The sequence below is a fragment of the Ochotona princeps genome, chromosome 2, assembly GCF_030435755.1.
Source record: "Ochotona princeps isolate mOchPri1 chromosome 2, mOchPri1.hap1, whole genome shotgun sequence".
Classification (NCBI taxonomy): domain Eukaryota; kingdom Metazoa; phylum Chordata; class Mammalia; order Lagomorpha; family Ochotonidae; genus Ochotona; species Ochotona princeps.
The window spans coordinates 30,198,586-30,224,730 of record NC_080833.1 but is presented as its reverse complement, the minus strand read 5'-3'; the positions used below and the strand labels follow the sequence as shown (position 1 = coordinate 30,224,730).

General features: G+C 53.6%; 1 protein-coding gene across 1 annotated transcript; it reads left to right on the top strand.

Annotated features, from left to right (window-relative positions):
- The first annotated feature begins 5,829 nt into the window (after positions 1 to 5,829).
- Positions 5,830 to 20,445, top strand: NT5C1A (5'-nucleotidase, cytosolic IA). Its single transcript, XM_004591547.2, has 6 exons — positions 5,830 to 6,580; positions 14,339 to 14,506; positions 14,764 to 14,893; positions 16,451 to 16,573; positions 18,604 to 18,788; positions 19,840 to 20,445. Exons 1-6 carry the CDS (start codon positions 6,233 to 6,235, stop codon positions 20,203 to 20,205), a joined length of 1,320 nt encoding a protein of 439 aa, XP_004591604.2. The 5' UTR covers positions 5,830 to 6,232; the 3' UTR covers positions 20,206 to 20,445.
- Positions 20,446 to 26,145: the final 5,700 nt, after the last annotated feature.

The window sequence follows — 26,145 nt, the reverse complement described above, 5'->3', positions numbered from 1 at the left end:
GACAGTTCAAACCTTGATATCTTGATATATCCAAAATCTCTTTTCAAACTGTCTGCCTTGGAGAACTCAGTGAATTGCAAGGTCCCAGACTCTGCCTGCTCACATTCTGTATCCTCATTCACCCTTTAGGGTTCCATGAGGACCCCCTTATTTGCTTTCTCTAGGAGTCATCGGCAAGGCTGTTCGTGATGCCCACTGGAGTCTTTTGAACTGTAGTCAAGGATTCCTAACTTCTCTGAAGTCCAAAGTTGGGAGAAAATAAGTTCACGAGCAAGGGCATGAAACTGCTTTTTTTTTTTTTTTTCTGGCCATGGCAGAGTCTCATCTTGTTGCTGAGAGACAGAAAGTGAAACAGGGATGTGGTGTGGAGGGGAAGAAAGGAAAACTAGAGAATGGGAGAAGCAGCTGGGGTTTTGAGGCAGGGTAGTAAGCTTGCCACTGTAAATATTTTTACACAAAAATGTACTAAAGCAACAAATATTTCCTGAAGATCCACCCTGGGTGAGGCTTTGTGTTGACTTTAGAAATCACTGTCGGGCAGGAATACTTATCTTGCATATTTTATTCATCATTCTTGAACAAAGAAATCATTGAATCATCCGATTAAAGGTTTCAGACAAGGGTTGAATTTTCTTTCTGAAATGTCCAGGGTTTCCTTTTTCCTTTGCCAGAGTACAGGAGTGGAACTGAGTCTCCCGGGGTGGAAGGTCCTTCCTGCTCAGTGCAGGTTGGGGGAGGCCCAGGGCTCTCCAGGCAGCAGGAGCAAGGAGGCCTGGGGACACAGGAGGGCTGGGTGGCAGAAGGGAGCCCTGGGTTCCCCAATGTAGCCCCCTCCCCGCTCCGGATGGGCTACTTCTGGCTGTGTTCACAGTGGCTGTCCTCACTGTTTATGCTGTGCTGTGTGGTGTGTTTTCCCCACTAACAGTGAAATAAAAGACGTGACTGAGTTGGGGTGCCTGCTTCCTGATTCGGGGTAGGGCAGAGGGGAGGGGAAAGGGGGAGAAGAGGCCTGGGGAATCTCACACATGGTGGGGTTTCCTCGGGAGTCCCTAGTTCCAGAGTCCCACACCCTCACCCCCTCCCCAACACACTGCATCAAGATTCAGCAGGGCCTGACAGCCATCCCCTCTGGTCTCTTACAGTCCCAGTCCTGCAGTAACAGGATTTGATGGGCTTGTCTTAGCTTTTCAATGGGGGTGGTTCTGAGATGGGAATGCCTCCCTTGGCCCAACTACCTGGAGCCACACTTGCTTTCTGGGGCCTGGGAGCAGAGGAGTTCCCCCAACCCCCAACACAATAGGAAGCTAGCAGCCTCCCTGTTAAGACTTAACTCCTTCCTCTGACTGTGGAAGGCTTCACTCTGCATTGTGGCCAGTGCAAAGAAAGGCCAAGAGTCAGGGTTGCAGTGAGTCCAGGTGGGGTCTCTCATACAGTTAGGAAAAGGCACCCTCTCCAGTAGAGCAGCCCCATGGCATACGGGTCTGCGGTGGCTGGCACCTCAGGCTAATCTGAAAAAGATACACGCCCTCCTGGACAAGTGTTGCTGTGTCGTGCCAGAGCACCAAGCTAGGCCAGTGAGCGCCGGTTTCAGACCCCACCTACAGTGCTGGCCAGGCAAAATCTATTTCACGAGTCCTAGGAGTGCAGCCCAGAGCCCCGTCACCCCCTCTACTCACCCCACTAGAGAGCAAGTGGGTGGGTGGAGAGATTAGCCCTAGCAGCCGGAGACAGCATCCCCTGCAGAGTCAGGGGGCGTGGCCATGGAGGCACCTGTTTCTTCTTGCGCTCAGTTGCTGTGTCCTGTGTTTCCTCAAGGACACTTGGGGGTGGGGGCGCAGCTCCCTCCACAGGAAGCAATTAGGGCCCAGGAAGGCGGCTGACCTGGCCTCGGGGCAGCCATGACCTCCGGAGGTGACTCAAGCCTGGGCTTGGGGCTGCTATTCCTGGCTGAAACCACACAGGGGCAGGGATGGGAAGTCCTGGCCCCTGCCTGCCTGGAGGGGCTCAGGTCCCTAACTCCTTTCTCTCCAAATCTCCCCACTCAGGTGCTCCAAAGCCCTGGTTCAGTCTTACTCTCTCCTCCACTTAGCGGCCACCAAGAAGCAACGATGTGACGATGTGACAATGTGACGTGTCAGCTCTTCAAAGGCCCCCTCCGCTCTCTGCGGCCCCCTCCCCTCTCTGGCCCCACAAGGTGCTGCGTGCTGGGTGTCAGCTGGCCTGGGAAACCTTGATCTTCCTCTGATTTCCTTCTGCTGCACCTGTACTTGAGCCTGTGAGCAACTCCCCCAACTTTCCTAGGCTACCTGGGCTTCTGAGCTTAGACACAAGCCTCCATGGGCCACTCCTGCCCTTGTCCCCAACACACGTTCCTCTGTGAAGCCCTCTGGACGCTCCAGCAGGGGCCTTTATGTGCACACCACCCCCAAACAGTCCACAAACTGTGACTCTGCCAGCTGAGCGGAGTGCAGGCAGCTCAGTGGCTAAATCTTCACCTTGTGCACACCAGACTCACATGTATATGGGACTCCGGTTCGTGTCTCAGATGCTCCACCTCACATCCAGCTCCCTGCTTGTGGCCTGAGAAAGCAGCAGTAGGTGGCACAAAGCCTGCACTTGCATGGGATCCACATAAGAAACTCTAGGCTCCTGACTTCGGATCAGCTCAGCTCTGACTGTTGAGACCACTAGGGGAGTGAAATCAGTGAACAGAAGATCTTTCTCTCTGTCTTTCCTATCCGTAAATCTGCCTTTCCAATAAATAAGTAGATAAATCAATACACTTTAAAAGTATTCATTGATTGTTATTTGAAAGTCAGAGAGGCAGATAGACAGGCTTCCACCGACGGCTCCCTATGCTGGTTTAGTCCTCAGGTGCCTGTAACTGAAGCCAAGAGTCCAGAACTCAACCCAGGTCTCCCACATGGGTGGCAGGGACTCAAGCACTGATCCATCATCTGCTGCCTCCAAGGGTACACATTAGACAGAAACAGGAGCTGGGAGCAGAACCAGGACTCAAACCCAGGCACTCGGATTCAGGATAGGACATCCCAACTGGCATCTTACCCACTACAGCAAATGCTCAGCCCCTCTGTATTTATTATCTTGAGGACAAGAAAATCAAGGCTCAGAAAATGGTAAGCCTGGGACTTGAACTAATGCCTAACATCAAGGCCATAGGTTCTGATGCTTTCCCAGCCATGGGGGTGAAGAAAATCAGAATATGAACTGGAGCAGTATGGACCGGAGCAATATGAATAAGTAGCTTATCATGCTAACCCTCTGCTCGCAGTCCCAGCATCCTGTATGGGTGCTGGTTCATGCCCTAGCAGCTTCATTTCCCATCTAGCTCCCTGCTAATGCCCCTGGGAAAAGCAGTAGAGAATTATCCCTGCACCCATGTCGGAGACCCAGAAGAAGCTCCTGGCTTCGGAATCAGCTTGGCTCTGGCCATTGCAGCCATTTGGGGAGGGATGACTTCCAAGTAAGAAGTGGCATCTGCCTAGTGCCTTTCCCAGACTAGCCAACAAGGCCAGGCATGCTGGAGCTGGACTGCTAGGGGAACCTTTCGGAGCAGCAGTCCTGCGGTCACACTCAGAGAGGGTTCTCCCAGTTGACTCATCTGAGCAAGTGCTGGGCCCAGAGGAGATGGGCTGGCTGCAGTTCAGGAACACTCTGCCAAGGATTCCGTGTGCCCAGCCAGCCGCCTGCAACTGCATTTCACAGCCTCCGCGGTTTCCATTTCTGAGGCTGATTGGTCAGCTCCCTAGACAGAGGGATTTTGTGTCCACCTCCATGATCACCTGTGCAAGCCAGCCACGCCGGTCGAAGGTCACCGGAAAGGACAAGAATAACTCTCCTGGGCATCAAAAGCTCACCTACCACCCAGACAACCAGTCTGTCCCTTGAAGTGACCTCATCTGGCCCCTCTGTGAGGCCTGGAGAATAACTGACTGCTTCCTGGAGCTGTGATTGTTCATCACTCTCTCACAAGGCACTCCATACTCCGTGTGCATCTAACAAGTGTCTCGGGATTCTGCAGGTTGGCTGGGCTGCCTCGTGTGCTCTCTACTGGAAGCTCTCATGTAGTTGCACATGCCAGCATGCAGAAAAGTTGCAGAGGCCTCACTCCTGGGCCTGCCAACTTGTGCTGACCATGGCAAAGGAACCTTAGTCCTTACATCTCAAGGTTGGCCCTGGAGCCACTTTGCCTGCTTCTGTGGTCTTCCCAACAGGCTGGCCCTTACTAGTAGCTAGCTTCCAAAGGGCAAAAATCTGCAAGATCTGTTAGACTCAGATTTGGGGCTGGTATTGTGGTGCAGCACAGTGTGGGTTTGAACCCAGGCCGCTTCACTTCCAATCTAGCTCTCTGTGAATGTGCCTGGAAAAGCAGTCCTTGGTCCCTGCAATTCACATGGGATATCCAAATGGAGTTCTGGGTTCCAGCCTGACCCAGTCCTGGCTGTTGCACACATTTGGTGGAGTAAACCAGTAGATGGAAGATCTCATTTTCTCTCTCCAATTCTGCCTTACAGATAAATAAATAAGTCTTTAAGGGGACAGTTCTGTGGTATAGTAAATAAAGATGTCTCCTGCAGTGCCAGCATCCCATTTCCATTACCAGTTTGAGTCTCAACTGCTCCGCTTCCAATCTAGCTCCCTACTGGTGCAAGTGGGAAAGCAGTAGAACGTGACCCAAGTATTTGGGCTCCTGCACCCGTGTGGGAGGACAGGAAGAAGCTCTAGCTCCTGGCTGCAGACCAGCCCAGCTCTGGCCATTGAGGCCATTTGGGAAGTGAATCAGCAGATGGAAGACTTCTCTCTCTGTGTCTGTCTGTCTCTCCCCACTTTTGTAACTCTGCATTTCAAGTTTGGAAGTGCCACAGAATCACTTTTATGGCATCCTGTCGTCAAAACAGATCTAAAGGATGTCACAGTGGCACGGCAGGATCAGCTGCTGCTTGGGACACAGGCATCTCATATCAGAGGCTGCTTCTAGTCCTGGCCCCTCTGCTTCTGGTCCAGCTTCTTGCTAACATGCATCCTGGGAGGCAGCAGACAATGCCTCGGGATCCACAAGGAAGACCACATGTAGTTGCTGCTTCCTGACTTCAGCTTGGCCCAGCCCAGCCCTGGCTCTTGTGAGCATCTGAAGAGTAAACCAATGGCTAAAAGATTCTCTCTCTCTCTCTCTCTCTCTCTTTCTCTCTCTCTTTCTCTCCCTCTCCTGTTCCCCTCCCCTACCCTCTCCATCATTCTGCCTGTAATTTTTTTTTTCAACAGAAAACAGAGCCTGGAGCCCACCTCTGGATAGGAGAGTCCCAATCAATTGCCAAAGAACAGGTGGGAAGGGAGAAGTTTGGGGGCCGTCTCGGGAAGCAGTCTACAGTACTCTCAATCCTAATGTATTTATCATCAGGATTTCCCCTTCCTTCCACACAAGGTTTGCTTGGTTCCTCCCAGAACACCTTACAGGCCAGGCAGATCTCCCCACCCCACCTCAGGCCTGCCTGGCTAAGCTACTGTTTCCCCTGGCACTGCCACCCAGCTGTGCACTGTGCTGCGATGACACTTGTCTGCCCCCTGGTCTGTGCCTGCTGAAGGGTGGTGCTGGTGTCAGCGCCCTGGAAGCAGCACAGGGCCCTGCGCCCGACGGGGCAGTGTCTGGAATACACTGGGTGGTGCTTACAAGATCTTCATTCCGAAGCCCACCTTGCACGCCTGCTTCGCTCCCTGCGCAACCCGGCGGAGGAACCTGGGAGCGCGCGTCCCCTGCTGGCCGCTGGAGGGCCAGGGGAATCCGGGGTCTGAGTCCCTCAGCGTCTCCCCAGCTCTGGGTCGCTGACCGGGAGGAGAGGAGCTGGGTCTCTCCCCTTGGCGTGGAAGCGTTGCCCAGCTGGACCCTTCTGGCATGCTCCCCACTCGGAACGGGATGACTTAGGCTCTCAGATAAGGGGACACCGCGAGGTCCCAGGATCCCCGCCACGAGGAGAAACAGAGGCGACTGGCTTAGGATAGCGGTTGGACGGGTTGGGGAGTTGGGGTTAGTGATCAGGAAGAGGACCACAGTTTTTCGTTTTCTGTCTTGGGAATGACAGCCCGCCCCGGGGAGAGAGAAGTTATCAGGCCCCGCATCTCTCGGAGCCCTTGATCGTCGTCCCGGCCCTCGCGGATCCTCAGGCCCCCTCCTCCAGGAACCCAGGGAGTCAACCCAGCCTCACTCGCTTAGGGCATGAGTCGGCAGGGGAAGGACAGCTCGGCGGTGCCCCCTGCGCGCAGCGCGCCGCGGACTGCGTCCCCGGCACCCGCCCCGCCCCCGGCGCCCGGCTCTCGGCCACCCTCCCCACCGCCCGCATCGGCTCACGCCCGGGGCGCAGCTCGTCTCCTATCCCGGCCGGGGGAGCTCCGCGTCTCCGCCGCGCCTGCTGGGGCCGGGCGGGCTCAGAGCCCGAGAATGGACGCCGAGGAGCCACGGGAACCCAGAGAGCCCGGGCCTGGGGCAGAGACGGCGGCAGCGCCACGCTGGGAGGAAGCCAAGACTTTCTACGACAACGTCGCACCCAAGAAGAAACCCAAATCGGTGAGGGCAGGGCACGGGCTTGGGGTGTGTGTGCTGGGGCGGGGGGGGGGGGGGTCATTCCGGAGGAGGGGTCGCCAGCACGACCCCACACCCTCAGGGTAGGATCCTGTGGCTCGCAGCTCCCAGGGTCCGGAATGCGCTCTGCATTTGTCGCGGGCTTGGGTTTATTTTGGGAACCCTGTTCCCCACCCCCTCTCCGGCCCCAGGCTTGGGTTCTATGCTAGGATCCCCCTCCCCCATGCTGGCATCAGGGCTCCAGCCCCTCCCTGCGCGGGCAGCACTTGTTGGCCAAGCTGGGCACCAGCACAACCTGTGCGCTCCGGACTCGGGTAACCCAAGTCTGGAAACCTCTCTCCTAGCTGTGCGCTCCACTCCGGGCCAGCGGAGGCATGGGGCTCCAAACTGCTGCCTCTGGCGCCCGGGGCAGCCGGCACTGCGCTCCTGAAGGACTTAGTTCCAGGCACCAGGCTGTGTGCCCTGCCTGGGCTCCCAGGCCCCCTGCTTCTGGGCTCCCAACGCTGACTCTGCGCCCCGGCTAGGGGCCTCCTTGGCAGGGAGCGTTAACATCCTCCTGACTCTGGCAAGGGTGTCAGCTCTCTGGGGCCTCACACGGGGGCTGGGGGGGGGTGGTTAGAGGTGTTCCTTTCCTCCACTGAGCAAGTTCATAGTGCCATGAACGCCCCCTGGGCCTTGCTCACCCTCACCTGCCAGATCTCAGAGCTTGAAGAGGGGACTGAAGACAGAGGCTGGTCCACTCACATCCTCTACATAGCTCCAGCCTGTTTCCCTCTCAAAACCTTGCCCCTGTCAACAACAGTCCCTCCCTGGGCCTCTGCAGGCCTCTGGCAGCAGTGGGAGGGCTAGGACATTGAGGATGCTGAGTGCCTGTCTGGTGCACCAAGGAGGGTCTAGAGATGGTAGTTAAAGACCCTACAGCGATCAGTAGGCAGGCACATAGCTGGGAGACTTCCAGTTGGGGCTGGCTTTGTGAAAGGGGATTTGAGCTGATCTCATGATAGAGTTTCCTGGGCAGACAGAGAGAGACGAACAAGACCAAAGAATGCACCAAGTCGTCTTGCATCTTGCGACTGAGAGCTGTTTCAGCCAGGGAGTATGCAGGGGTGCTGGAGAGGAAGAGGGAGTTTGGGAGAGGGGAGATTGTGGAGGACCTCGAGTTCCCTGTTTAGGTGTCTGAACCTCAGCAAGGTGAGCAGACCTCAAGGTCAGTTTCTGTGGAGCCCCATGTTTCCAGAAGTGAACACACACAGGGTCACATCTCCTCTTCGTCCCATGTCTCAAATGATTAAAAACATGTACGAAGACTCAACATCCTGAAGATGTTAGATGGAAATGTTAGCATCTTGGAGACCATGAACCAACTAAGCTGTGGTTAAATAAGCCGCCAAGTTGATTGTTTACTTATTTATTAGCAAACTTGAGGCTGAAGCTCCGTCTGCAATCTGCTCCATGGGTGAGCATCATGGCATTGCCAAGCCTGTTGTTCAAAATTAAACGAAACAAAAAGCTTTTGATTGTTTGCAGCCAGCTACCAAGGGGGATCAGGACTTTCTCAAGCCTGTGGGGAAATGCAGGGATGGATTGGAGGGGTGCTGAAGCCAAGGGGTGCTCTAACCCCCTGCTTTCAAAGTTGCTGTCAGCCAGACAACTGGGTGGCTTTTCTGAGTTGCTTCTGTCATCAACATAATGCTCTAAATGTGAAAGGCTTGAACTTGTAAGATACATTCATACCAATTATCTGTAGCAATATCTGGCTTGGAGTTCTGCCCAATCGTTCATTTGAATAAAATGCTTTCTAAAAGCATGAAAACTATAATGGGGCCACTGTAGGATTTTTCAGCAGGGGATTACCTTCATCCCATTTTCATCTTTGAAAGAGCCTTCTGGGGCAGTGAGACAGAGGGCTTGGAAGGACACATTGCTGAGACACAATGGCCCCTATCAAGGAACCTGGCCTGATAAGAGAGCTCAGGCCCCGAGGAATAGCAGGTAGCAGATGCTCCCATGCTCCAAATCCATTTCCTCCCTAGGTGCTGAGGAAGCAAGTGGCCCAGGATCAGTGCTTCATCAGTCATGACCCCCTCACTCAGCCGCTGACCCTCGCTGTTCTCTGGGAAGAAAGGAGCTAGGAGGCTTCCCAACTCCCAGCCCTTCTTGTACTGACCCCTCTTCCCACAGGCTATTTTGGGGGTTTTTTGGGCCTCAAGGGCCCCATCAGGTCTTGGCCTGGGCTGGCTCCTGTTCCTGGTGGCCTGAGGGAAATGTTACACAGGGTGAAAGTCTCACGGAGGCCTTTATCTCCTGGGCTCAGAGAACTTCCTCTGGCCACAGCCATCCTGTCCAGCTCTCCAAGGCTTTCTGGAAAGAACAGCTTGTGGGCTATATTTGTATCTTGAGCTCAATAGGCAAAAATCATGCTGGCCTCAGTGGGTGCTCCTGGGCTGCCCCTTCCTAGCCCCAACAATATAGTTCCATCTCCTTTCCCCACAGCCAGAGTGGTCAGCCTGGTGGGTGGCTTCCCTTGACCACCAGAACCCAGAGGCTCAGCTCCACTCCAGCTCTGACTAGCTCTCTCCACCTCCGCCCTTCATACCCTGCTGTTTCAACTTTGTCTGTACCGGACAGGCTGAGATGCACATTCCACCCCACCCAGGAAGCCCGTGCCCTCTAAACCTCAGGATGCCACTTCCTTTATGCTGCGTCTGAGAAAGGAGAAACACACACACACACACACACACACACACACACACACACACATATCTTCCACCCACTGGTTCACTCCCTATATGACCACAATAGCCAGAGCTGAGCCAGTCCAAAGCCAGGAACCTGGAGCTTCTTCCTAGGTTTCTCAAGCACTTGGGCCATCTTTTGGTACATTCCCAGGCATATTAGCAGGGAACTGGATCGGAAGTAGAACAGTATGGACATGAATCAGTGCCCATATGGGACACAGGCATCACAGAAGGAGGTCTGACCTCCTATACCACAACACTGACCCTACTTCCCAGTTTCTAACAGTGCCCTGTGGCTATGTGTGTCCTTACACCATGGAATGGACAAGGCAGCTCTCTAGGGTCTCTTTCTCTCTCTCTCTCTCTCTCTCTCTCTCTCTCTTTAAGATTTATTTATATTGGAAAGCCAAATACACAGAGGAGGAGAGACAAAGAGGAAGATCTTCTGCTGGCTGATTCACTCACCAAGTGGCCACAATAGCCGGAGCTGCACCAATTCAAAGTCAGGAGCCCAGAGCCTCTTCCGGGTCTCCCATGCGGTACAGGGTCCCAAGGCTTTGAGCTGTCCTCGACTGCTTTCTCAGGCCACAAGCAGGGAGCTGGATGGGAAGCGGGACCGCTGAGATTAGAACCATTTCCCACTTGGGATCCCCATGCATACAAAGCGAGGACTTCAGCCACTAGGCTACCACGCTAGCCCATAGGGTCTCTTTCATAAGGGTGTTACTCCCATTATGAGTCCCCACCCCCACGACCCAGTCATCTCCCAAAGTCGGAGGTCTTGAAGGTCTTGAAGCCCCTCCCCCAGGGCAGCACATGGCCTGGCTACAGGTACCCCTGCGGATCAAAAAACCTGGCCTCCAGGATGGGGTGGTTCCGGAGACCGCCAAGCCACTCTCCCCCAAGGGAGCCGGTTTACTCAGGGGCTCGCGCATTCCACCAGGGTGTTAAAGCCTCCAAGCTGGGGGTCTTGAAGGTCTGCCGAGGGAGCCCCTCCCCAGGGCAGCACGTGGCCCGGCTACAGGTACTCCTGTGGGGTCTCTTTCATAAGAGTGTTACTCCCATCATGAGTCCCCACCCTCAGGACCCAGTCATCTCCCAAAGTCCCTACCTCTTAATACATCATCTTGGGGAGTTAAGATTTCAGCACCTGTATGTTTTCAAGGGGACTTGAATGTTCAGACTACAGCCTTGGGGGAGGGGTCCGAGGCTCTGAGAGAAGTCCCCTTTGCCAGCCAGCACCTGCCTTGCCTGCTCTCCTGGGCTCAGTCTTTCTCACACACACACGTTTGCAAATGCTCTGTGTGCACCTGCTCAGGCCTGCCTTCAACCTCCTCTCTCTTCAAGAACAGCTTCTTCCAAACTCCTCCCTGCCAGCTTCCACCTCTGCTCTGCCGCTGGCTCATACCTTCGGACGCCTAAGCCCTCTGTTTACCCCTCTTGTTGGGGGTACCAAGAGCTCTGCAGGGCAGGAGCCAGCTCTGCCTGGACCGCTCCCAGGCAGGGCACAGGCACTTGGCACACAGAGCCAGCAAATGTTTGTCTCATCTGTATCAACCCAAAAAAGTCTCTGATTGTTTACTATATAGCAAGCACTATGAACAGGTAAGCCAGATGCAGGCACTGGCCAGGGGTTTCTGTTTCATACCAAATACTGTTTCTCATTGAACTCAATGACTTAAACACTCAGGGGGCAGGGCCAGTGCTGTGGTGTAGAGGGTAAAGCCGCAGCCTGTGGTGCTGGCATCCCATATGGGTGCCTGTTTGAGCCAGTTCCCTGTTAATGTGCCTGAGAAAGCAAGAGAGGATGACCCAAGTGCTTGGGGCCCTGCACCCAAGGTGGAGACCCAGAAGAAGCTCCTGGCTTCTGGCTTTGGACTAGCCCAGCTCCCTCTGTTGCAGCCATTTGAAGAATGAACTGATGGATGGAAGATCTCTCTTAGTGTGTCTTCCCCACCCCCCTGTAACTCTTTCAAATAAATAAATAAATCTTTATTATTATTATTTCACTTTATGACACAGTTCCACAGGCTCTGGGATTCCCCCAGCCCCTCTCCCCAAGCCCTCCCCCCATATTGATTCCCTCCTTACTATTACAGCAGTATAGCTCGTAAACAGGCACAGTTCCATCATCGTGGGCATGGACCATGCAGGGAGTCCAGCATCTTATTGTCAAGATAAGTTCAACAGTTTAATTGGGAAACCATTTTTGATCTGAGAGTAATGGTAGAATATCATCCCCTCAAATGAAAAGCCACAACACAAATTCAACAACAGGAAGAAAATGTAAATTTACAGCATCATGAAGTTAACTAACATGCTACTGAGTGACCAATGTGTTAGAAAATGAAAGTTCTTAACCACATCCTGTAACTACTTCATTAACATCTCAATTTTAATTTATACATAACCAACTGTTATAAACCTTAAAGTGGTTGTAGGGTACTATTCATATATTTTTTATTATGATTATATTTTTACTATTAAACATTTTTCATATTTATATTTAACAGCTTATAGTATTCAAGTGAGATTTTACTGAATTTTGTGAATTTTAGGATAATCCAAACAGGCTTATAACTCTAACAAGCCATGTGTTAACAACTGAGGAGCAGAACAGTTTTAGGAGGGGTGTGCAGAGAAATCTTCAACACCTTAGAGAGGCGTAACTGATCTTTGTGTCCTGCCTAGTGAGGTATATGAGAGTCTAAGCTGACTCTCTCATCTGTTCTAAGCTTTCCTTATTGGTCTCTCTCTGTCTATCTGATCTAATTTTTGGGGCTCCAGAGCTACCCTGATAGTCATTATAAGAGAAGGTAGCCAAAGTTGGAACTAAGTAAGGACCAGAGAAAGCTCCTCTCCTGAGTCCAGAAGGAAGTTTACTATTCTTCTGTTTCTGAGGACCGCCTGGGGCTCCTGGCTGTTGTTCCGATGTCATTAGAATCTGTGAGGAGGGTTCTGGGCTTCTTCCATCCCATGTGGGAGATCCGATAGGGAATGGTTGACCTCAGAGTTCTCGGTCTACAAGGGCACTCAAATTCCCTGTGATCTCCTAGGCAGTTGGGTATGGTCCTTGGTGCCCGTACTGATATTCCTTGATGAGGTATCCACTGCTTCTGCGGTGAGAGCATTTGGGAGGTTACCAGGGGTCTCCGGGACTAGGATACAAACCACCTCCTGTCCTCCTGTTCCACTCCGAGGTCCCCTCCTGCTCTGTGCATATGACCTCCTGTTAAGAGGCTGTCAGGATCACTCTTGGATCCCACTGTATGTCTTTATAGTTTTTTGCTGATGTCTAATACAGATTCGAGTCTACTATGTATAAGTTACCTGTTACAATCTTGAGAGATTATACTTAACATCTCCCTCACACACTCTAAGAAGGTGGAAGATTTCTCTGCTCCCCAACCCATTGCGTATTAACAAAGGGTAATAAAAGCATATCAATCAGGCTTTTCAGTTCTTTGATGTAGATCCTCTGGGGATTCCATCTTCTCCAGGGGGCAGCATTGTATTCGAGGTGTGTTGCACTTCTGTGTTCAGTGGAGTCATAGGGAAACCCACAATTTTTCGGGGGAATCCCTCAGAAAAGACTATTGACAGCTGTATAACGTTTGCCACGGGTTATTAGTGTTCCAGGATACCAGTCATTTAGTTATTGTTTCTATGCTGGAGCTTATAAGGTCTTATCAGTGAATGTAGAAAAATGTTTATCAGCAGGGGTGTTCGAGTCTCCGTGTGGCCAGTTTTAAAAATTAATTGTTGGGCTCGGCAGCGTGGCCTGGTGGCTGAGGTCCTCGCCTTGATCCCATATGGCCGCTGGTTCTAATCCCGGCAGCTCCACTTCCTCTCTATCTCTCCTCCTCTCAGTATATCTAACTTTGTAATGAAAATAAAATAAATCTTAAAAAAAAATTAATTGTTAAAAGGCTGATTTTTGACAGTGTTACCATAAGCAGTCTGTCTCTCATTGATTATTGGTTCATTGGTAACATCACTAAAACATTGGTTCATTGGTGCATTGGTACCATCATTTAAAAAACATCAGAGAACACTAAAGGTTTACCGCCATGTACTAAAGTACTAATAATACAATAACAAACAAGATATTCATGGCTCCTGCTAATTCCCAAAGAGTGTGAACAGAATAAGCAATTATAATTGAAGCAGACCCATGGATGAGTTCCTGGATGGACAGTAGGGTGGGGAAGACTTCAGAGACGGTGTGTGGTTGGAGAGTCAGGTTGAACAGCAATTAGTTGAGCAGAGTCCAGCAGAGAGCACTAGGGGAACAGCATGTGCAAAGGCTCAGAGGAAGAAGAGTCAGAAGGGGCAGGTGGAAGGAGAGGCTGGGGTCTCTCAAGCTGCCCTCTTTATTCTGGTCTGAGTTTAAAATCCACAGAAGAGGTGGGTTGTGATCAAATTTGAACTTTAGAAAACTCCCCTGACAGCAGTGTGGACCACAGATTGGAGTAGGTGAGCGACGCAGTGGTCCAAGCAGAGGAGGCAGACTAGTGGCTGGGGTCTCAGCTGATGGAGAGGGAGCTGAAGCTGACTTCCAGGGGACAGGTGGAGTTCTGAGGGAAAGGAGCAGGAAGGGAGTAGGTGGAGTGGCCGCGTCTGCGGGTCAGAGGCACGGAGCTCAGTAGGCAGGTCTGAGCTGGAGTGGCGTTTCTGGGCACTGTCTCGCCCTGAGGGTGTATGGCTCCCATTTGCTAATGGGAACCATCTGGAGACCATGGCACGTGTTCGTTTTCTTGTCATGTCCGGATGGCCACGCAGATTGCTGTCCCAGTCCCCGAGGGCCTGGCCCCCTTCCCATCAAGCTCCTAGGTGGGGAGACATCCTTTCCCTCCCTGCCCTGACCTCCGTCTGCCCCTGCCCCAAATGGACCCTCTTTAGGGGCAGACTGGATCTAGGTGTCTTCTGCAGACCTGCAGAGGGGCTTGCCCGGGAAGGGGTGGGCCTGAGTGACATGGTCTCTCTCCTGCGCGTGCGCGTGCAGCCCAGGCCCCAGAATGCGGTCACCATCGCTGTGTCCTCCCGAGCCCTGTTCCGCATGGACGAGGAGCAGCGGATATACACAGAGCAGGGCGTGGAGGCATACGTGCGCTACCAGCTGGAGCACGAGAACGAACCCTTCGGCCCCGGACCTGCCTTCCCCTTCGTGAAGGTGAGGGCCAGCTTGCACGCCACCGCCTCTGTAGGGGCCAGTGTGAGAAGAGCTTCTGTGGTGGGGGTGGAGGGAGAAGGGGGCCTCTCTGGGTGCATGTAGCCTGGCTCAGCTGGGGGAAGAACCTTCATGGGTCTGCAGAAGGGCTACCTTTCATAAACTGCTTGCACGCAGCAGGGCCTCTGCTCCCAGGATCACTGAGGCCCTGGCCCCCAAGGGCCTGGCATGGATCTCGGAAGGTGTCCTCCCCCTCCCAGGCTCTGGAGGCTGTGAACAGGCGGCTGCGCGAGCTGTACCCGGACAGTGAAGACCTCTTCGACATTGTGCTCATGACCAACAACCACGCTCAAGTGGGCGTCCGCCTCATCAACAGCATCAACCACTACGGTGAGTGCCAGGGCTTCCATGCCAGGACTCCCTACCACATGGCCCCGGGGAGAGCTCCCATCCTGCAGAGGGAACCCCATGCCCTGTGTTGGGTTGTAATCTGGCTCTTCATACAGACCTACCAGATTTGTAGGATTCCCAGTTTTCACAGGGTGCATCTTCCCACCGAGTCGATTTTAAGCTCCCTAACCAACTCTCAACATTTTTTCAGACTTATTTTGTTTTTGAAAGGCAGAGTTACAGAGGGAAAGAGAGACATCTTCCATCTTCCCCAAGTAACTGGAGCTGGGCTGGTCCAAAGCCAGGAGCCAGAAGCTTCTTCTGGGTCTCCCATGGGTTACCCTGTGCTGCCTTTCCAGGCTGTAAGCAGGGAGCTGGATCCGAAGTGGAGCAGCCAGGACTTGAATCAGTGCCCACATAGGATGGCAGTACCACCTACAGTAGCTTTATTGGCTGTGCTACAGTACCAGTCCTGAATGTGGGCTCTTGCAAGCCAGCACATGACACGAATCCTGTTCTCTGTGATTGGGGTGGGCACTTCTGCCTTTGTGCCTCGGTGTCTAACTGGGAGGGGGCTGCTGGGAGAACAAGATGCAGTTGTTAGAGCAAAAGGGCTGTCTATCTAAGATAAGACCAAGTTCAGTATGGAAAGACATGGACTCTTCAGAGCCAGTCTATATGGCAGAGAATCATTTCTCATTGGGTTACAGAGGTGTCTCAGCACCATGGAGCAGGAAGCCAGACTGGGCCTACAAGGCCTTGGATCCAAGAAGTGCGAATCTCCCCCAGTTATTTCCTGTGGGCCACCTGAGCCCTTAATGTGCTCTGCTAGCAAGTGTGTGCCTTCCTTCCCCCACCCCCTTCTCTCTCTCTCTCTCTCTCTCCCCCTAAACTGGATTTCTCTGCTTTTCTTGAATAGAAAATCATATCCAGGAAAAGCGGAAAGATCCAGTTTGGAGAGAGAGCGAAATGAATGCACATTTATGGCCCTGTTTTAAGCAGCTGGGAGAATCTGGCTGACATTTTACAAAGGTTCACTTCAAATGGCTTTTCAAAATACCTAACTGCTTCTGTGACATGGGTGCCTGCTGACCAGGACAGACACTGCCAATGTCCTAGGCAGGGCGCTGCGGACCCTGGCCACACTTGCCTGCTGTGGACAGTGGGGAGCAAAGGGAGCCTAGGGAAAGGGTTGGGGCACTGTGGGGAAACTCAAGTGGGCTCTGAGCAGCATCTGTTTATCAACCAGCAAATATTGCACAGCCTGCACAGCCATGGGACCAGGTGCCTGAGAGGGCTTCTGATTGGGTCTGGGTCTGCGTCTGTCCAATCTGCTGCCACCGGAAGTCAGGGTTGCACCTCAGGAGTGCTCCCCTGCAAGAGGGTGCTGTGGACCAGGCCACTGCATCCAAGCGGTGATCATTTACACTTCCTGGATAAAGGCTGGCGGGGCATGGAGGAGGAACCACGATGGCATCCCCTGGGCACAGAGCACCCCTTCCAAGACCCTGAGGCTTCACTCTGGCCTCATCCGGGTCCTCTCAACCTCCTCCCCAGACCTGTTCATCGAGAGGTTCTGCATGACGGGTGGGAACAGCCCCATCTGCTACCTCAAGGCCTACCACACCAACCTCTACCTGTCAGCCGATGCAGAAAAGGTGCGGGAGGCCATTGATGAGGGTAAGTGGACTCTCTCTGGCAGAAAGCTTGGGGGGGGGGGGTCTGGCAAAGGAGGAGCTGAAAGTGAAAGGCTAGGGGGTGAGGGCGGAGGGGGGGTGCCAGGGGTCGCCATGGGAACTGGAAGGGGTAGTCATCCTAAAATCCTACCGTCTGATTCATGAACTCTAAAGCTAAGGCCCTAGCAAGTCCACTCCCCAACTCTAGCCCCATTTGGTTGCTCACCAGCAGCCCCCAGCCTCTGTCTCCATGGAAACCCTCCTTGCCACCCATAAAGGTGCCATCTTCTAAGAGGCCTCCAGGTCAGCAGGAGGGAATTCTGATTTCTGTGGAACCACAGGCAGCCTCTGCCCCTCTCAGGGCCAGTGGGGAGGGTCAGCGTGGTAGTGTCTGGGAGACAGCCAGTGTTGCCAACAGCTGGACTGGCCACAGCTGAGAGGAGGTTAGCTGACCCTGCTGCAAGTGCTGATGAAGAGAAGATCTCCCGCGTCTCAGGGACAGGCCAGGTGGTACCCATGGTCTCAACCCACCTGTTGCTCCAGGATTGGGACAAGCCCAGAGGAGAAGGGACTGAGCCTCCTTCCCTTCACCCACACACAGCCTGATGCCAGTGGGCAACTTCCTTTACCAGCCAATAGCACAGTCACTTCCTCCCATGCCTTACCTGCTATCTCCTGCCTGGAAACCTGGCCTCTCTCCCCAGCAGCCCTGCTCTCCTACCAGCTGCTTGGGAGCTCCACGAGGTTTGTTCTTACTTGCTATTGTTATTTTTAATTTACTTAACCAATTTGAAAAGCAGAGAGAAAGGGAAAGAGTGAGAGAGAGATCTTGCATCTGTTGGTTCACTTCCCAGATTCCTACAAAGCCAGGACGAAGCCAAGAGCCACACAAAATACAACCTGGAGTTTTCACATGGCGGGCAGGGATCCAACCACGTAGATCAACAGCTGCCTCTCAGGGCATGCACACACATGCAGCTGGAATTGGAAGCGGAGCTAGGACTCGAACTCACGTACACCAGGATAGACTGCAAGGATCCAAAGCAATATCTTAACCACAAGGGTACCCTCCAAGAGGCCATTTTTCCCAGACAGGTGTCACACTCTTGGGTGAGTGTCTTGGCACCAGCATGTGGGTCTGTAATTTGACCTTAGGCTAGGCAGCAGGGCTTGGGAGGGAGGGAGGCCCTTCTCAGGGTGGCAGCACCTCTGGGTCACCTTGACTCTGACATGGCAGAGCCAAGACAGTGCCCGGTCTGAAGCCCAGAGCCTGAGCCTGCCTGTAGCATCTTCCAGCTAATGACGTGGTTGCAAGGCTGACTCAGCTCCCTCCTCCCACAGCCCTCAGGAAGCCCTGTTTGTGAGATCCTGGATCCCCAGAAGGTGGGCAGAAAGTGACCTGAGGAGAGATGAGGGCTGCGGAGCGGGCTGCACAGCTGCCCAGGGCTCCAGTCACCATGCTGTCTGGCACAGCTTGAGCCTGGACCCTGGTCCCCAGCAGGTGTCCATGGCCGCCGGAGGAGCCCAGGGTTACAGAAGTTCTATGTACACAGGCTTGTGCTGCCCAGAGCACACTGTCTCTCATAACCAGGTGCCCAAGGAGGTGTACCTATAGCTATAGACCAAGCAGACCCATACCCACCCCACCCCACCCCACATAGCAGCCTGAGATGTCAGTCCCAGAGCTAGGAAGATCTGCATGTTACCTTAGCCTGGAGGAGGTGAGGGAATGGCCAGGACCAACAGGGATGCAGTGACTGAGACCCTAAGGCTATGTGTCCTCCCAACCCTTTGGCACCCCTCCAAGACCCTCCACAAAGTAGCAGCTGGAAGGCTGCTAAGGCGAAGGCCTTCAGAGCCTGCTGCACAGCCCCATTGCCATTCCCTTGGCAGCCAGTACCTGTGCACCTTCCAGTGTTGATGTGGTTGACATTGCTTCTCCCTGAGTCCCAGGTGAGCCTCTGGAGCAAGAGTTCTGGAGCAACCCTCCCCTGCTCGGACTGCAGACAGGTGACACTGCCCCCCTCTGCCCAGGGATCGCAGCTGCCACCATCTTCAGCCCCAGCAAGGATGTGGCCGTGTCCCAGAGTCAGCTGCGCGTGGCCTTCGATGGGGACGCTGTGCTCTTCTCGGACGAGTCGGAGCGCATCGTGAAGGCCCATGGGCTGGACAGATTCTTCGAACATGAGAAGGCTCACGAGAACAAGCCACTGGCACAGGTGCTCTGTCCACCCATTCCCACCAGCACCCTGAGAGTCAGGGACAGGGCAGTTCCCTGGAACCTGAACCTTCAGCCCAGCCCAGCCTCACATTCCAGCTGGGTGCCCTGACCAAAGCTTAAGCCCTCATCCCTCTTGATGGACCTTTGACTGTCCCCTGGGGGCGTCCACCCTCCTCAGAGCCCAGTTCCCTCGCCCAAGCCGCATCCTGCCTTTGGAAGCCTCTGTTCTCTCTCTGGCCCCCTCAGCTGCTCTGAATCCCATGCTAAGGTCTTCATTGCCCCACTGAAGACCCCCTTTGAAGGTCTCTTTCTGGTCTGAGGGCCTCACCCTGAGCTCCCCCATCCCCACCCCCTGAGGAAGTAAGCATCCCCCAAGCAGGAAAATCCAGCTGGGGAAGGGAGGGGTCCCGGGCACATCATCTGCCTTGTGCCACCTTCTGCTACCCCTTGTTTGGGAACTCAGGGAACCCCCTTGCCCTCCACTCAGTGTTCCTCTGAGAGTAGAGTGTTCTAGAGCTGTTGGGATTCTCTGGCCCTACCAGGAAGCTCCTGCTGGGGCTTTTCTGGTTTTGCTTTGTGTTATTTATCTGAAAGGCAAAGCAGTAGAGAAAGAGAGAGAGAGAATCTTCTATCTGCTGGTTCACTCCCTAGATGGCTGCAACAGCCCGGGTTGAGCCAGGCCAAAATCAGGAGCCAAGATCATAGGAGCCTGAACATTGGAGTCATTTTTCTGCTGCTTTCCCCAGGCCATTAGCAGGGAGCTGGGACAGGAACCAGTGCCCATTGGGATACCACATCACGAGTGGTAGTTTTACTTGCTGCATTGTAGTGCCAGCCCCTTACAATGGCAATCCTGACATAGTCTCCATCACCATGCTGCAGGGAAGCCCTGGTCCAATGCAGACACCCCCGTGCCCACCCTGAATGCACCAGGGGTCTATGAAACCCCACCTGGGAGACTTGGGGGTCTTGTGACAGGTTCTTGCTTCAGGAAGAAGGCGGCATCTGGGAGGACCATGAGCTCACCCTGCTCCTTTGCCTGCTCACAGGGCCCCCTAAAGGGCTTCCTGGAGGCGCTAGGCCGGCTGCAGAAGAAGTTCTATGCCAAGGGCCTGCGGCTGGAGTGCCCGATCCGCACCTACTTGGTAACAGCCCGCAGCGCGGCCAGCTCCGGGGCCCGGGCTCTCAAGACACTGCGTAGCTGGGGCCTGGAAACGGACGAAGCCCTGTTCCTGGCTGGTGCACCTAAGGGCCCTCTCCTGGAGAAGATCCGCCCACACATCTTCTTTGATGACCAGCTGTTCCACGTGGCTGGGGCTCAGGAGATGGGCACCGTGGCTGCCCACGTGCCTTATGGCGTGGCACAAGCGCCCCGACGAACTTCACCCACAAAGCAGGCCCCACCTGAGCAGTAGTCAAGCTGCCTTGCTCTGGGCTCCCCATCGCAACATGATGGACCCCACATCCTGTGGACCCTGTTAGCTCCTTCTGCATGTCTGCTTCGTCCCCATGAGTGAGGGGACTTGTAGAAAGTTAGGGGTCTGGGCCAGTATTCTCATCATCCCTCCTTTTGGGCAAACACTGGGCTGTGATCCTGGACAAAATGGCTGGATCTCAGGGAGAAGCTGGTGGGGCTGAGGACCACAGAAGCCAGTGTGGTTCAGAGGCTGATGCCAAGGCATAGCACGTTATGCTTGCATCCCATATGTGTGCCCGTTCAAGTCCTGGTTGCTCCACTTCTGATCCAGCTCCCTGTTGGTGGCCTGGAAAAAGCAGTGGAGGACAGCCCAGTTCCTTAAGCTCCTGTACTCATGTGGGAGACCTGGAAGGAGCTCCTGGCTCCCAGCTTTGGATCCAGCCCAGCTCCAGCTGTTGTAGCCATTTGAAGAGTGAACCAGCAAATGGAAGATCTCTCTCTCTCTCCTCTCTCTGTAGCTCTGCCTTTCAAATAAAAATAAATATTTTAAAAAAGAAAGTCAAGAAACAAAACCAACTCCGGGTTGAGCAAGAACTTTTCTGAGAGGATCTGGCTTCAAAGTTCCGCCCCAGTCTGAACTCTGTGACCTTAATCATGTCTCTCCCTTTGTGGGCCTCAGTTTCTGCATCTTTTAGGTGATTTTCAAATTCTCCTTTAGCCAAAGAAGCTTGGTTTTCTAAGAGTGTCTTTAAAGGGATTAAAAAAAAAATTGGTTCAGTTGAGAGGCAGAGAGAAAGAGAGGGGGCAGGAAACTTCCATCTGCTGGTTCGTTTCCTGGAAGTCTGAAATAGCAGAAGCTTGGAGCCTGGCACTTAGGCCAGGTCAGCCACATGGGCAGCAGGAACTCCCTCGCTCGCACCATCATGGCCTTGGAGTCAGGATTGGGGTCGTGGATCAAGGCCAGACACTTTTATGTGGGTTATAAGCACCTGCCAAGCCAACATCGTCCCCCCCAAATTGCCTTCTTTGAAGGAAGCTCTATGTTCCTGGAGCAGCTGCTGCTATGAACAACATCTTTGAAGGGCATCTCTTAGGGTGAGTGAACTACACAAAGGCAGCCTGTCCTCTGGTCTGACCCAGACCCTGACCCATTACCAGGCTTGATCCCCAGGGTAGAAGCTTGATTTCAGTCCCCCCGCTGGCCCCTCAGCCCAGTGACCTTTCTCAAATTGGCGAGTGCTCCACAGCAACCCTATTTATAATTTGATGTGTTTGGAAAGTACTAGAGATGACCTGTGAGGCTGTCACCTGAGTTGTCAGGGCCGGGTGGATGGAAGGAAAAGGGCAAGAAGCATGCAAATTCTCCTCTGGCCATCAGGGGGCACTGCAGGCTTTTTCTAGGGAGGAGCATTAGCAACGGGGGCGACTCAATTTCCCTTGTTTTTAACCCAAGTTCAGTTGTCCCTGCTCATCAACCCACTGCCTCAGCCTTCATTCCTCCAGTTACTGCATTTTGCTGTGCGGTGGGCAAAGAGGTGGAGTGTCTGTGCCTGCGGTTGCAATGCATGGAGAGGAAACACAATGACCCCAAGTTGTTGTTATTCAGGCAACTGTGAGGTGTGATGTCACCTGTCAGGATCTGGTCTGAGACAAAGGGTACAGAGACATTGACCGCTTGCAGGGTGAGGAGGTAAAAGGCATACTAGCAACATTCTGCAGCCTTGGGCTGTGAGTGGGAAGCCTGCTGGAGCTGGCCTGCAGGTAGTGAGCTCCCCGACACTGGGGTTGCACCCGTGAATCCTGCACCCTGACCCAGTGGAGAGATCCCCACTGGTCCCACTAACCTCCTGTGGCAGGCAGCCAGTGCAGCAGCCACCCACACATCACCTCCCTCCCATGCCTCCTTCCCCCTAGAAAGACCAAGGAGGAGCAAGCAGGTGCCTGTGTGGAGGCAGATCCCCCAGCTCCTGCGAGGAATGCGAGTGGTGCCCGAGCACCTAGTAAAAGGAACCTGGAGAGCAGGAGCCCAGAAGTGCCAGGGGGCTGGGGCCGGGCAACACCAGTGGACTCAGCTCAGAATCTGAACAGGCACCGATTCTGGGTACTGTGTGGCAGAAAGATCACCCAAGAAGGAGAATAAAACACGGAGGTGCTTCTTAAAATGAGCAAAGGATTAGGCAGGAAGGGAAGTCCTGGGCTGGCCTTGTGCTGTCAGGGTTGCAGGCTGCAAGCTGCGGGGCCCAGGGAAGGAGGTAGAGCTGATAAAGTCCCCAGCGGCCTTATCAGGAGACACTGGTACCATCCCACTCAGAAGCACACATGATGGAGCTAGGCTGGCATAAGGTCACGTTCATCTCACAGCCAGAATCACTGTGGCCAGCACAGCAGGCCTCAAGGCAGAGACCTGGTCTGCAATCCCCTGCAAACCAGGGCACCAAGCCTAGCCTAAGAACAGCCTCCAGAAAGTGACAAGGAGGCGGGAGGGGAGCTCGACCATGGAGTCCTCTCCCTATACCTTCAGCCGGGGCCCGGCCATGGGATGGCCATCAGCCTGCAAGATCAGAACTGTTCCCTTGGAGGAGTCTTCAGCCCCCACAGAGCTGGTGGACTGAGAAGCTGGTAAGGCTGGCCCTAGCCCAGGGCCAGACACAATGGCATTAGGCTGCCTGGCCTAATGCCACATTAGGGGGCATGGCAAGGGGAGTCGGGCAGAGGGGACCCCCACTGGGACAGCAGTACCAGATGTCATTTAACTGAGACAAACTCCAGGGATTCAGGGACCAATGAGGTCCTGCCCTGAGGGCCAAGCGCTGAACACCAGCAGGAGGTGATGATGCTGGAACAGAAAGATAAGGGGCACAGACAGCCAGCCCAGGCTCTCACTGGAGCCACCGCTAGTAGTCCTGGACAGCTCTGGGCGGTGCAGACACAGAAGCCCCCAATTCTATTACTGAAACCACAGATGCACATCTCTGGCCTGGGAGAATGCTCTCCATCGCTGCTGGAATAAAAGGCCCGAGGTCCTGTAGGCAGGCACAGGCTGTAGCCGGACAGGCCATCTGATGGTCTCAGGCAGGGAGGAGGTGGGGACAAGGAGCACCACCATTTGCGGTGTCACCAGGAGATGACAAAGCCAGATGAGATCCAAAGCCCCAGGCCCTGCAGTGGGGCCAAGCAGCCTGCGCTTCTGAAAATCTGCACGGCACCTCGTGTTGAAGGCACAGGCACTGCCGCCCAAGGAAGAGCTGCAGACCTCTGCCCCGGAGTCAGGCTTGTCCCCTTGGAGAGCCAACACCCTGTGACTGCAGAGCAGCCCCCTCCGCCACCCAAGGGCCCAGTCAAAGCAGCAGGGATATAGCAGAATATACCAAAAAACAAACAAAAACATGGAACCCAGCAAGCAGTTTCAATCCAAGGTCCATATGGCATTGTGATCATACTCAGTTGGTGTGCACCAGAACTGTCAAACTCAGAATTAAAACCTTGACATACCTCCCTAACAGCAGGTAAGTGACGCCGCTGGAGATCTCTGAGTGGCCCGCTGTGGCCCCAGCAGGCCTGGCACCTTCCACTGTGAACAGTCTGTCTTCTTCCCACGACCCCGCCTCTCAGGAAGGCCATGCCAGCATTGTGGTCAGAGTCCACTCGGTTTTATGGTGTCCCAGCCATGCTGCCCGAGGAGGTAAACTAACTCAGCCACACAGCATGTAAGTGGCAGCACTTAGTCTCAAACCCAAGTCTGGCTGACGCTAGGAACAGGCTCTCAACCAAAAAACTTCATAGAACAATGCAGATTATGAAAAACCGATGTATGAATTTTCAACAATGTTTGTCTTTTAATTCCATTTTCTGTGGACTTCCCAGAGTCCCCTCACCGAGTGTCAAATAAATAAGTAACAGCCAAATATTTGCAGATTCCCGCAACAAACCCAAGTTCAATAGAATTCATGTGAAGACTCCTGTCTTGGGCTAATGCAGGTTGAGGCAACCCGTAGACGCCTGGGTCAAATCTGACCCAACTACTGCTTTTGTAAAGAAACCTTTATTCGAACAGAGTTAGGCATCTGTCTGTGGCTGCTGAGTCTCCAGAAGTAAAGATTATCCTTACCTAGTCCCTTCCAGGACATGTTTGCCAGGACACTGGGCGGCCCAGTCCTAGGTGGGATGTAGCAGGTCACATCGTCCTTGGCATCTGAGGGCAGAGGTTGGCCCCTCTGCTGGGGTTAGGAGGTGGGGGCTCTATGCCCATCTGACCACTGACTGACAGCTAAGGATTTAAGCTGCCACGTTTTGTTTCTAAGAAGCCCATTGTGACTTGGGGTTTGACTTGCGTGTTCCCTGCCGAGGTGTGCTGCTAGGGTTCCTTAGCCAGGAATGAGTTCAGCTGGCTGTCTGGCTGTCCAGCACCTGCCCCACATGAGTTGGTACTCCTGACTCATCGCTGGCCTCCGGGGCCCTCTTGGGTTGTCATGAGTGCTAGTTGATGGATGGGCATTAGTTAAATACAAGGCTTGGATTAAAAGTGCTCAACATTGCCTAACGGGTCGTTCATCTGCTCTCTGTGGAAGCAGCAGAAGAGGGTCACAGCACCCGAAGTTACCAATTAAGTGAAACATCAAACCCCAATACAGCTGAAATGCACTTTTCTTGTGGGATAAGGGTGTGAGCTATGAACATACCCACTCTCACAATGGAATTATGGATCAGAAGATTCCAGAATCAGTGCAAGAGCGGCAAGTGTAGAAGCTGTCCCACCCACAGTCCCAGTGCTGTTCCACATAATATTCTCTGCCACACCCACACCTGGCCTCAGAATCCTTCTTAACCAGCGTTCCAAGTGGTTACTACCAGTGGGTTGGAGCTGGTGTGAAAAATGAGACCTGTTTTTGTTATCCACTGATTTGTGGGCATTCAAATCCCTAAATGCTCATTCTCCAAGGCTGTGATGCCAGGATCTCACCTGCTATGGGCACAACACGAGGCAGAGAAGAAATGGTACCCAGGCTTGAAGCGAAGTGCAAAACCTCCTCCTACCAGCTGGTGGCACTGCAGGCCAACCTTGGTGCTGGTGTTGGCTGGCTTCTTCCTCATAGCTGAGTGCTGTGCTGGACTTTCCCTCTGCCAAGCAGCTCTCTTCTGCTGTAAAGGACCTCGGGTGCTGTGCAAGTGTTTGCCAACACATCTTTGTAGTGAGCTGCTGGCTCTTGCCGATAATCACTGTGACTGTGTCTGAATCACATGCAAGCGTACGTGCTACATGACAAAAATAGTGCATGTGTATGGCTATGTAGTCATGTGCAATGGCTCCGACACACCTGCTGACTATGGGTATGGGTATGTGTGTTTATTCCTCACCGTGAGTGTGGACAGAGAGGCACTTCTGGGATTTGAAACTCCTCGGCCACCCTGCCGCCTGGGACTAATTCTGGCTCTTCCTCTTGTCTTCCGGACAAGCTGCACATGGGCAGCTTGGAGGGCTCTGAGCCCCTAGTCTTCTTCTCCAGCTTCCAGCCTTGGGCCAACAATGTCTTGGCTCCCAATCCTCTAGTTCCTGTCTTTACCTGCTGCAGCCAGCAGTCTTGGAAAGCAGTGAAACCAGAATCTGTCCCAAGACAACCTTTGTGTGATACCTGTCTTATCATGTCCACGTGTTTCTTCATTCTCCCTAACAGTGCAGAGCCAATACATCCAGTTCAGCAGATTATGCCCTGTAAAAGTCAAGGGAGCGCATTTGCACCACACGGCCCAGCTGGGAAGTTGCCTTCCACCCTGACCCTTGGCCCATCGCAACATAGATTTGCATTCCTTTCTCTGCCTGAGTTTTCTAGTCTGGCCCAGAAGGAACTTCTCTTTGGCCTTGATTGGGAAGTAGCTCCCTGATAGACCATTCCCTAGAGGCCTTTGAGATGCAGTTTGTGAGAAGGAACAACATCTAAGA